We start from the raw sequence: 13,161 nt of genomic DNA, 5'->3' as shown, positions 1-13,161 counted from the left end.
TTAGGAGTCATTAAGGAAAGGGTTGAATAAATAACAAGTAACATAATACTATTGTATGTATCTGAAGAAGTGTGCATGCACCTGGAAGCTTATACCCAGAATTAAACTGTTGATTTTGAAGGTGCCACCAGATTCAAACTTTGTTTTGTTTCAGACCAAAACAGCTATCCACTTGAATAATACAAACCTATAGTACAGTCAGATTTCCAATAATATACCGTATTTTTCACACCATAAGACACACTCCCCCCCCCAAAAAAAAGTGGGGGGGAAGTGTGTGTGTCTTATGGAGCGAAGGTACGTACCTTCCTCCGGGGGGGGGGGGATCCGCTGCCTCCGCCTCTGATCCTGGTGCTTCCCCCGCGCCTGCCTGCCTGGCTCCAGCTCTGACGCTTACAGCAAGCGCCAGGATCGCTCCCTCCGCCCTCCGATCCCAGCGCTTGCTTTAAGCATCAGAGCTGAAGCCAGGCAGGCGGGCACGGAGAAAGCACGCCGCCCCCTCCACAGCCGGCGCTCGCGAAGCGCTGGGTTTGCGGAGGGGGCGGGTGCTTCCTCCTTGCCTGTCTGCCTGGCTTCAGCTGATGCTTAAAGCAAGCGCTGGGATCGAAGGGTGGACGGAGCGATCCTGGCGCTTGCTGTAAGCGTCACTGATACCAGTGCGCAGGGTCAGAAGCTTGGGAGTGCTACTGGAGTCTTCCTTGACAATGGAGGCCCAGATAGCAGCCACTGCCAAATCCGCCTTTTTCCATCTTAGGCGGGCGAGGCAGCTGGCTCCCTTCCTGGAGCGCAATGACCTGGCAACAGTGATCCATGCAACGGTCACCTCGAGGCTAGACTACTGTAATGCCCTCTGCATGGGGCTGCCCCTGTGCCGAACCCATAAACTGCAGCTAGTGCAGAATGCAGCAGCCAGACTGCTATTGGGCCTACCTCGGTGGGAACATGTGCGGGCTGGGCTGCGGGAGCTGCATTGGCTGCCAGTTATTTACCGAGTTCGTTACAAGGTGCTGGTTATTACCTTTAAAGCCCTATATGGCTGAGGACCTGTTTACCTTAGGGACCGCCTCTCTCCATATGTTCCCCAGAGAGCACTGCGATCCAGCTCACAAAACCTTCTGGAAGTACCTGGGCCAAAGGAGGCCAAACTAAAAATAACCAGAGATCAGGCCTTCTCTATAAAAGCACCCCAATGGTGGAACCAGCTGCCAGAAGAGGTGCGGGCCCTACGGGACATTAGCCAATTCCGTAGGGCGTGCAAAACCACCCTCTTCCGGCTAGCCTTCCAAGATGGAACCTGAAATGAACACCATGCTATCACTAACATCAACAATCGAGATAGCAATAAGATGAGATTATTTTAGATTGATTTTAGACTTTTATATTATGTAAATTTAATGGTAAATTTTAAATGGTATAGAAATGTATAATTGTTTTATTGTTTAACATGGCTTTTGCCACACTCTGTAAGGTGCCCTGAGCCTGCCTCGGCCAGGAGGGCGGGGTATAAATAAAATTTTATTATTATTATTAAGCATCAGCTGAAGCCAGGCAGAGAGGCACGGAGGAAGCACCCGCCCCCTCCGCAAACCCAGCGCTTTGCGAGCGCCGGCTGTGGAGGGGGCGGCATGCTTCCCTCGTGCCTGCGTGCCTGGCTGGGAGACAAGCGACGAGATCGCTCCCTCCGCCCCCATTGCAAACCCAGCACTTCGCAGGGAGCGATCTCGCTGCTTGTCTCCCAGCCAGGCAGGCAGGCGCCAGCGTGCTTCCCCCGCGCCTGCGTGCCTGGCTGGGAGACAAGCGGTGAGATCGCTCCCTGCGAAGTGCTGGGTTTGCGGTGGGGGCGGAGGGAGCGATCGCGCCGCTTGTCTCCCAGCCAGGCACCTGCGTCTAATGGTCCGGAGCGTCTAATGGACCGAAAAATGCGGTAGGTTGGATTGATCCTGCTTTTTCACTCAGCCTTCGGCTAGTTTCTCTTTTTATACTGTCGCCATCCCACATGGCTTTTGTCTGTGCAGGTCCCATGCTCCTCAGCAGGGCCTTTTGGTGGTAAAAGGAGACCCCTCACCTTTTTTCCCTAGGAGAAAATCTGTTTGGGTCCAACCTTACATATGATTATGGTCACTTAGTCTCAAAAGGGGTTTTATAAAACTGGGAGAGACAGTAAACAACTAAAGTTAAGGGCTCTACTGCTTGCCCTACAAGGAAACACTAAAACATATTATGCTATTGGCCATTCACCCTTATTAAAACTGTTTTTAGACTTGCCACCAGGTGCCTTTGAAATACTACAAAATATTGCTCTTATTGTACACAGTTTAAAAATAGAATTCAGACACTTAGTGCTAATGTGGAAAGTGATTTTCAGAAGACTTTCTAAAATCAGAATTTTGCTTTTGTAGCTACTGTGTGAAATCCAGATGATCATCTGCTTTTGTTTTACCTTTTATGTTTGAAATATTAATGTGATCCAGTTTGGTTACTGTGGGTTTTCTGAAGTCCTTGCTGCACTTCTCCATTAATACTTGCATTTAATTGATATGATGAACATTCTCCATTAGCCTTTGCATTTAATTTATATGATGAATTTTGATAACTGTTGGCAAAGATTGGTTATTGAACATCTTGAAAAAGCAATGTTATGTCCTTTCAGTATTGTTATGCTATAATGAAAGGTAGATTCAAGTAAAGTTTCTAATTGGTCTATCATTGAGAAGTTTAACAAATGGTATGCAAAATCCCCCTGTATTTTGTCTTAGATAGCACCTTACAAAATTTCTGATTTTATTTAAATATTTTCTAGGCCTGGTTGCAGCATGCCGGAGATCTGGGATATAGAAGATCCTACCAATGCTGGGAAGATTCCATTATGCAAAATACTCAGCAAAGATTCCAGGCCATTTTTCAGAACAGTGTTCGACAACAATGTATTCAAAGTATTAGAAGTTAGCAGGGAATAATTGTGTAGTGCAGCCCATTTGGCGACAGTGTAACTTTAAACTGGCAACTGTTTTTTTAAAAAATTCTGTGAATTCCAGCTCATTAATTAATGAGAGTTTTACTGTTAATTTCAGTGAGTCACAGATTGTACCACTAGACTTAAGCCATGTTCCAGAGCACTATGTGTTCAGTGGCTGCCATTGTCAAGCAACTAATAAGCCCATGTCTACATAGACTTTATTGCCTTTCTAAATTCAGCAGTGAGCAGACCCTTGAATGGCAAGTCTAACCATATTTGTTTGGAAATGTATTCTGTTATACTAAACTTCTGAATAAATGTTTTAAGATTGAGTACCAGACTTTGAACACAAGGACCTGTACTGATGCTGTACTGTTTTAAAATAATCTCAGTCATAATAGTTTATATCTCAGTCAGTTCTTTAAAATTTGCTGTGCAAATGTTTTTACATTTGAATGCTTTTATATAAATACTGGTCCCCAGCAAGTAAATAAAAATGGCTGTGGAAAAGAATTCCAAGTTTCTAGGTCAGTGCAACTGTAGAAGCTTTGCTAGCCAAGTCAGTCTGTCTTAGAAGCTAGGCATGCTAATAAGTGGAGGCGCAGTAGCTAAGATTTATCACATATTCAACCCAATATCATACTAGGTCCACTTTCCTAGCATGCTGCTCAAGTATGCAGTTTTTATGACTATATGTATGTTTGTGAAAAACGGGATGGTTTCCACTGTCCAGTTCATATGCAAGTGGCTATTTTCTTAAAACCCAAGGTGACTGATATTTAGGTCACTTAAAATCTATGTCATATGTATTTAATAATTCTTTTATTCTACATGGAAATGATTCTAAATAACTTTGAACTTCTAGATGGAGACTGTGTCTTTTGCACATTCTCAACTTTACTTTTTTAGCAATTGCTAAAACTAGACCACTAGAATCATCTGCAGTATTTTTGCTACTTGGTGAAATGCTTTGAAATTAGTTGAAACTAACCGGTTTGCACATACGAAAGTTCAAGAAAAATGCTTCTTGGTAAAAGTCTTTTTATTATTTCACCTCAGTGCAGTAATAGGGGGAAAAACTATTTTGGCTGCCTTGTAGAAAGAGAGACTCTAAATTATTAGAAAATAACACTTTTGTTACAAAAAATTAAAATGCATCTACATGAGCAATGTAAATTATATCTAAAGTGAAGTTATTTCATTTTTGTGATTCCATTCTACATCTTAGAGTAGGGATAAGAGAAGCCAATAGTGTGGCAAATATTAATTGTAACAGAGAAGCCAATAGTGTGGCAAATATTAATTACACTGCCACACCATTGGCTCCTTTTTCTAAAACTTATTTTGATAACTGCCCTCAAAGAAATTCTGCTGGTGTACAGTGCAATTTCAGACAATTCACTTTGCTTAATAAATAAGGAAAACCTGTGGTAACTACTATAACTGTGACAGCAACTTTAAGTCACTGAGATAGGAACCATTTGGGAAAGTGTTTAGACATCTGTTTAATTTTAACTTCTGTATTGCAGCTAGAGCATTGTCTGCATCTGAAATAATAAATTCTGGTGCAATATAATGGTGAACCGTATATTAGGATAGCAGTATAAGAAATATTAAGATTAGTTTGGTTTTCTTTGTTTAAGGAGGTGAGGAGAGTAGTTTAATTGCACATAAAAATCTCATTTTGTCACACTTATTAAACTGGGCTACCATAAAAACCAAACATGGAAAAACTGGTATGAAAGCAGCAGAAAACTAGTATCTTATTTTGTGAATAAATTATATTACAGTACAAAATTTGTGTATTTTTATGGATTTTATGACAGCTGTTGATATTTGTTGTTGAATAAAAGATTTGTTTGTATTTGAGCTTCTGTGTAACTGTTTCACAAAAAATAGATTCAGGTGAGAGGCCATGTTGATCTGAAGCAGCAGAACAAAGTTTGAGTCCAGTGGCACCTTTAAGACCAACAAAGTTTTATTCATGCTATTCATGTACACAAAAACGTATACTGTGAATAAAACTTTGTTGGTCTTAAAAGTGCCATTGGACTCAAACTTATTTCACAAAAATGCATTTAAAAATCCTACAGTTTTATATTTGGAAGAGGGGGTGGCAGCCATGGAGGCTGAAGTAAGAAAACTGGTGCCAATGTGTGAGACCTGCAAAAATGTACCTGGCATTAGTGATGTAAAGGTGTGCAGAAAGGCTGGAAAAATCCAGGAAAAACCCCTTTGCTCACATTTTTTTGGAGGATTTCTGGGAGGAAAATTTGAGGAAGCACTGAAAAAAAACCCCTCCTCTGGTAAACTTTTTTTCTCCTTTTGAATGAATTCAATGTCATTTCCTGACTGAGCCTACCCTGCAAAGATCTAGGTATTGTATCACCTTCCCCCATCCATACTGATTCAGCTAACCTCTTTTGTATTCCTCTTGTATGCTTGAAATTGTTTGATTGGGATGTAGCTATTTGAAAACTTATGCTATAATAAAATCCATTATTAACCAAAGGATTTTCAATGGTCTATCTCCATAGACAAAGACAGAGATCCTATACACCTCACCTCTCGTAGGCCTACCATTTTGAGCTAAGAAATATTAACATTCCCCAATAAAAAGTTGTTTGAGGTGTAACACCTCTGCCTGTGGTCAAGTTCCCCCATGCTCCCTTTCTCAGGTCTGTGGTAGCATGAGCCTAAAGGATCCTGGCCCAGCTATCATCCACCTTGAAAATACTTTGTTCATGTTCTCCATCAAAACAGCAGTCTGTCACATTTTTGCATTGTGTGTGACAAAGGTGACGTGCCCCACCCTCCCTTTCTCAGGTCTGCCAGTTCCAACCATGTACCTTGGAGAGGATTCCAGAGGTCGATCAGTTCCAGAGACCTCTTCCCTGACAACAGGTGACTGATGCTGTCTGTTGGCTCAGTTATCCTTGCGCATATGGGGTGCTTCCTGAACCTGCTGCAGTGTCAAGGTTATCTGGTTTGGATCATGGTTTTGCCAAAGTCTGATCAGTGCATAGTGAATTCTCATAGGAATGATGATGCTGGTGATAAATATATTCCCTGGAGAAATGACGTGCAACTTTTCCCAGATGGGATAACATATGTATTTTGTTCATCATATGTTATGTGAATTTAGATTGTGAGGATAAAGTAAATATTTATGTAACACTTAAAGCATGAGTATGGCTTTGCCTCTAAAATCTTGCCATTTAATGTTTCAGTAAAATAAGCCAGGATTCTTATTGTTACTACAACAGAAAAAAACAAATGAAGTTGAGTTTAATATATACCAGGTCTTTTGACTGGAATGAAGAGATACCATAATTTTTTTTTTAAAAAAACTTAATGTTCTGAATAGGTTTTGGATTTTGTGCTGTTTTGTGATATGGAGCGTGCTGTGGTTTTATTGTATGCTGCTGCTGAAATGGTTCTTTATGTCTATGTGGGATTCCTCTTTTATGTGACATATGTTATAATGATCATGTCAAGAGACACCACAGAGGGAGAGGACATTCACAGAGAGCATTGAATGTCAGTATCTCACAATAAAGATTCATTGTTTAATGGGTATTTACCAAGTGGCAATTTACCACAGGAGAGAAAAGGGCATGGTATATCATGATCTTGTCTGATCTTGAAAGCTAAGCAGGGTTAATACTTGAGTGGGAGACCACCAAAGAAGACTCTGTGGAGGGAGGCAGTGGCAAACTACCTCTGCTTCTCACTTGCCTTGCCTTATGGGGTTGCCATAAGTTGGCTGTGACTTGAAGTAATATATGTGCATAATTTACCATAAAAAGGTAAAGGTAGTCCTCTGTGCAAGCATCAGTCATTTCCGACTCTGGGGTGACGTCACATCACGTTTTCACAGCAGATTTTTTTTCAGGCTGATTTGCCATTGCTTCCCCCAGTCCTCTACACTTTCCCCCCAGCAAGCTGGGTACTCATTTTACCGACCTCAGAAGGATGGAAGGCTGAATCAACCTGGAGCCGGCTAACTGAACTCAGCTTCTGCCGGGATCAGTCATGAGCAGAGAGTTCAGAGTGCAGTACTGCAGCTTTACCACTCTGCACCACGGGGCTGCTTAAAGGGAAAGGTAGTCCTCTGTGCAAGCACCAGTCGTTTCCGACTCTGGAGTGATGTCACATCATGACATTTTCACAGCAGACTTTTTATGGGGTGGTTTGCTATTGCTTTCCCCAGTCATCTACACGTTACCCCCAGCAAGCTGGGTACTCATTTTACTGACCTCAGAAGGATGGAAGGCTGAGTCAACCTGGAGCCTGCTATCTGAACCCAGCTTCTGCTGGGATCGAACTCAGGTCGTGAGCAGAGCTTGGACTGCAGTACTGCAGCTTTACCATAGTGTGCATTTAAATATGTGGGTAGCATCTGACTGAATAATGAGAATTTGATCTCCCTCCTGCTTCTGTAGCTGTCTGGTCAGGCAGAGAAATTTGATCATATTCTTCTGGCCATAAAGAAGAGAACAGCCACCCACCACAGTATGTTACATCTTTGTCAATGGGCCTCTGAGCCTGTACAATGAGTGCATCCTTTCAATAATAGCTCACATGTACAAAACGCTAACCACAGATCAAACATCATAGATATCACAGTTCTCATATCACTTAGGAGCTCAGCTGACATTAGCAGATGGCACATTCAATAACTCAGAAGCAAGTATAGGACTACTCATGGGACCATACAGGGGACAGCCATCTCCATCTGGCTCTGCTTGTGAATTTCCCAGTGATATTTGGGATTAGTATACCCTTGGTCTGATCCAGATTGGATTGTCCCCCTTCCTTAAATTTGTATCTTGCTCAAAGGGACATGTTCCCAGAGAAAGCTGCCATCAAACAAGAAAACTCTTGCCTTCTCCTTTATTGTTTTTCTAGTAGTTGCATCTATTGAAGTAATTTGGTTAAGGTATGAAAAGAAAGATTATTTACTTATTTATAGGAAAAGGGCTCAGTAATGGTTGCCCATTCTGGCTCCATTCCTACAGTCCCCTCTAACCAATAGAAAGACCATTTCTGGGGTTACATGATCCATTCACAGGAATAAGTATGCGGGCCAGTGGGTTAGAGTAAGGAGGGACAAAGGAATGAAATCAAGGGAGAGGCTGTGGCTCAGTGGTAACACATCTTTTTGGCATGCAGAAGGTCACAGTTTCAGTCCCTGGCATCTTCAGCTAAATGGGTAACCAGTAATGGGAAAGACCACTATCTGAGACACTGGAGAACCATGCCAATCTGAGTAGACAATACTGATCTTCTTGGGACCAATGTTCTGATTCAATATAAGGCAACCCCATGTGTTCATCCCATTTTCTCCATGGATCTGCACTTGTGGAAGAGGATGGAGGATTGGTTTTGCCTCTCATTCCTCACTTCAGCCTCTACCCAATCAATGTGGCTATTCCTCCCTGTGGGTCTCATGACCCTGGAATAAATCCTGGAAGGGGATGAAAGAACCGCAAGCAATGCAAGGAAACTCATACGGGAAATGGTTGGATACAGCACCCTCTATTCCCAGGCAGTCTATCATTCAGCAAAACCAGATTAGCTTCAGTGGCAGAACAGCCAGGGCCATCCCTGGAAGAGGGTGGGACCTGGGACAAGACCAGCATCACCAAGACTTCTGGATCTCATGAGACTTCTGTTTCCTTGGCAACAAGCTCAATGCTGGGGGGCAGGGCATTCGCCCTCCACACCATCGGCTGCTCTGCTACGCAGCTAATGGGGGAGGGGGTTTTCAGGGCTAAAAGCACACATTGACTTGTGGTCCCTAAACCATCCTACCAATTACCTGGCCTCTACAGTCTGCTGGATGGCACCATTATAGAGGGACTCTCCAAACGTGGGCCATGGGACCATAGCTCAAATTTTTCATACATATGGGATATTTCAGAGATCATGTGTCTTCAGTTCATTTTCGGAACAGTTTTGTTCCAATGCATCACCTCCTTGGACTAAACATTTGTTTCAAATCAGTTTAATGTCCTGTGACAAGTGTCAAAAATAGTACCATATCTCTTGCCCAGAAGGCTTACAATTCAGGTGGTGTGGCCAAGTCAAATAATGTTGGGGGAGGAATTAGAAAAGAAGGGATTAAATGGAGCTAAATGAAGAGCAGTGAGCAAATCAATGAGAAAACATGAGGTTGTGGTGGTGTAGGAAAAAAATAGGAGAATCTAGACCAACAGCAGTAGGGGAAAGTTGTTTTCTGATGATGAAAGTGTCTTCTGTTAGCAGGAACCAAACCTTGGATCCAACCAATTATCACCTGCTGTTGTTGCAGATCACACTGTAGATAAGGTCACAGAGACTAGCTGACAAATTGGTAGCACTTCATGGCTTCTTCCATGTTTCTTTTGCAAATTTGTCCTGCAGGTTTGCTTTATCAAAGATAAGAATAGCATGCAGAGAATGTGGTCCCATGACCTTGGAATAAATCCTTCCACCTCTCTCCCTCAGCAATTTTTAGCTAGAAAAAGCTACCATCAAGCTGTTTGTAGTTCTATGAGATTTCTGCTATGTTTTAATGTTTTTAACTGTGTAAAATGCTTAATTTTAACTGTGTAAAATGCTTAATTTTATATTTTTATGTTAGATTTTACGTGTTGTGAGACGCCCTGAGCCACCTTGGTGGGAAGGGGGGGGGGATATAAATAATAAATAAACTAAACTAAAAATAAACTAAATTGTACCCACCCCACCCACCACTATTGCAGGAATTACAGGTACACCTCCCCCCCACAGAGGGGGTAAAAGCCGTTGGGTCTGTGTGGCTTTTTATTATGAGATAACACCATGGGAGGAAAGTTTCCTACCATGCCAAGAGTAAAAAGTTCTTCAAAATAAACATAGAAGCAATCCTAACATGTAGCTGAACCTTTAGCAAGTTGGAAGATATAGAAGAATTTTCATCTTCTTAAAAAATGAAAAGGATGCTAGTGATGTCTGGGTTTCATTAATATGAGAGGCATCTCATACTTGCTTATATTTTTTATAAACCTCAGCATGACCTCTAATCCTTTCCCACAGGTTGCATGTGCTGGCTAAACAGTTCCTGCCTCTTGTCCCAAACAACGTTGCTGTTTTGCCCTTGAATCTGTTTTGGGGAAAAAAATGTAAAGGACATATCCTTTTGTTCTTGACTATATTCATCTGAAATACTCAAAGATCAGATCTTGTTCTTTTTCCAGCAGAGAGATTTTACCCAGCTTGGAGCCCTGCTTCGTTTCAACCTTAATCAAAGAATGAATAGAAACATCTCAATGGCCAATTTCATCCTTTAGTCATTTAACCTTCACAAGAAAGAGAGACAGGGTAGAGAAAGAGAGGGTGTGGGTGGAACACCTGTAGATGTTGACAAAAGAGGGTTATTTGACTGTGGGGTGGGGGTTCTCCCCCAGTGGAATGCAAAATACAAACTGTCTCTCAGGACCTCTCTTCCTGTTTACATGTTGTAGCAAGGCTGGAATACTTTAAGGAGATTTAAGTGATCCTGTGCTGTTTGGTGGTGGAAAGTGCCCTCAAGTCACAGCTGACTTATGGTGACCCTGTAGGGTTTTCAAGGTAAGAGACGTTCAGAGGTGGTTGACCATTGCCTGCCTCTGTGTCATGAACCTGGTATTCCTTGGTTCATGTCTCCTGTTCATTTATTAGCCAGGGCTGAGCCTGATTAGCTTCTGAATCTGATGAGATTGGGCTATCCTGGTCAGGGTGATGTGAAAAAGACCCACACTGTGCATCTTGGTTTCTTCTATTCTTTCTTGTATGCTTTTTCCACAATGGTGACAAATACAGAGGGGGAAAGAAAACTTGGCAGGCATAGCCTATTCTGGAGAGATCAGAAAAGCAGCATTGGCCCAAATACCCTCTCTTAAACATGCTCACCTACTGATAAACATATGTGGAAAACAGTGGCCACAGTGAGGGGGACTAAGGCAAGTGCTGTGTGGATGTTCCAGAGAAGGAGAAGGAGGAAGAGGACATTAGATTTATACCCTGCCTTTGACTCAGTCTTAGAGCAGTTTACAGTCTCTTTCCTTTCCCTACAACACATACCGTAGAGATTTGGGAATCTGGGAAGGATAGGGTTGAGGGAGGGGAGGGAGCTCAGGATGAATATGATGCCAAAGAGCTCACTCTTCAAAGCTGTTATTTCCTACAAGTAGGGATGCCAGCCTCCACGTGGGATCTGGGGATATGCTAGAATTACAGCTCACCTCCAGACTACAGAGATCAGCTCCCCAGGAGACAATGGATACATTGCAGAGTGCCATAGAGTACCCTCTGAGATCCCTGTCCCTCTAGGCTCCATCTCCCAACCTGGATCTGACAACCCTACCATCCTATCCCTGCCAGTGGTCAGGTGGGGCTTGGCAACTCTTCCTATAGGTGAATTGATTTCTCTAGTCTGGAGAGCAGCTGCAACTCAAGGAGAACTCCAGGACCCTTCTTGGAAATCCAAGCAAGTGCCTCTGTATTCACAGTGGCCATGAAAGCTGCACAGAGAATCATCATGTGATTTCTTTTGTAGAAAAAGCCCAACAGGAACATTTGCATATTAGGCCACACCCCCTGATGTCACTATTCTATAATACAGGGCTTTTTTGTAGAACAGCTGTATAAGACAAGTGTTATTAGAGCCCATATCCTCCATGGATGGACAACTGAGGCAGAGAGACAGAGACAGAGACTGGCTTGCCCATTGAGCTACCTAGAGAGTTTGTGCTAGAACCAGTAACTCTCACATAACAGCTCATTCTCTTAATCCTTATTATCTTGCACTATGGTTTTTAAGGGCTGTGGTGGATTTCAGTTATTTTACACAGTCTTTGAGAGTTGATCTGGAAAGTGGAATGAAAATTTACAAAGTAAAAAGTCAACTGACTACTGTGATTTTTTGATTGATCCACAATCCCAGTTCAGCTAAAGCACTAGGCTTGTAGCCAGTAAAGCACCACAGCAATCAATTTGATTAAATTGGTTTAACGCAGGGATACCAATTTAGCTGGACTGATGGGAGGGGGTGGGACTGGGGATTAATTTTTCTCCAAAGCCAGCGCAATGAAAAACAGTTTCTGCTTTGCATGGGGCCCACGTATTCCACTGTTTGCTTTTGTATGAACAAGACTTAGGGTTTCATTTAACTATGCACCTTCTCAAGAAGATGGTTTGTCTCCTGAAAAATCAATGCCCCTCAATCAACACTGGCTCATATTTTCATCATTTTTTTAAAATTGTCCCATGCCTCCTCACCCTTCTTATACTTTAGATCAGTGAAGACTCCTTTCCGAGAAATTTCCCTGAGCTCCTGCAATGGATTTCTGCTAAATGATGAAAAGGTTAAAAGTTAACAAGAGAGAAAAGATAAAAATGCCAAATCTAAATTATAGTGGGAATAAAGCAAGCCACCAGTTGGCAGCTAGCACAGCTATGGAGACTGAACAATTAAATGAATTATTGCAAATTCTTGTGTGAGATGCTGGAGGGGAGGAAAACATATACTTCGCAAACACAAGCATTAGCTGGATTTGATAATCATGTTTTTCTGATGCATACTCTACCCAACATCCCTGAATGCTAATTAGTTGGTTATTTAGAAATCTAAACTTTTCATATGTCTTAGAAAATGGATTACAATATGGCTTACATTAGAAACAAGGCTGGATTTCTTGTGCAACTTCAACAAACAGTAAATTGCCCCTACTGTACTGATCCCAGAGCAGTCAGCGACAAATTTACATTTTTAACATACAATTGGGCTCTATTATGGTGTAGGAAGAGAATGTTTTCCCAACAGATGCACTTTTAGCAGCTCTGGGTAAACAGATTTTAAACAAGTGATTACAAAAACCAAGTAATACATCAATGTTATTTGTGCTGTGTGGCTGCAGAATATAATTATGGTTGCTTAAAGGTCATTTGCTAGAGAACCACTAGCAAAGTGGTTCTGAACATGGGGTTTCATCCAATGGGCTTTTTTTGCTCATGAAAATGGGAGGGGTCCTTTTAGACCAACCAAAAAAGCTATCCTGGGAATCATGGGACCTGCCATGTAGAAGAAGAATAGATTGGATTTATACCCTGCCCTTCACTTGGAGTCTCAGAGTGGTTTACAATCTCCTTTCCCTTCCCCTCCCCACAACAGACACCCTGTGAGGGAGATGGGACTGAGA

The 13,161-nt window shown here is 42.3% G+C and overlaps 1 protein-coding gene across 1 annotated transcript in view; it reads left to right on the top strand.

The window, feature by feature from the left end:
• Nucleotides 1-4,820, top strand: part of DPY19L1 (dpy-19 like C-mannosyltransferase 1) — a 64,746-nt gene extending 59,926 nt beyond the window's left edge. The window contains exon 23 of the mRNA XM_060247642.1: nt 2,801-4,820. Within this exon, the coding sequence (XP_060103625.1) occupies nt 2,801-2,957 (157 nt within the window). The 3' untranslated portion in view covers nt 2,958-4,820. The remainder of the gene's footprint in view (nt 1-2,800) is intronic.
• The last annotated feature ends 8,341 nt before the right edge of the window (nt 4,821-13,161 follow it).

Source organism: Heteronotia binoei, chromosome 10 (assembly GCF_032191835.1).
Source record: "Heteronotia binoei isolate CCM8104 ecotype False Entrance Well chromosome 10, APGP_CSIRO_Hbin_v1, whole genome shotgun sequence".
Classification (NCBI taxonomy): domain Eukaryota; kingdom Metazoa; phylum Chordata; class Lepidosauria; order Squamata; family Gekkonidae; genus Heteronotia; species Heteronotia binoei.
This window is presented reverse-complemented; position numbering and strand designations above follow the sequence as displayed.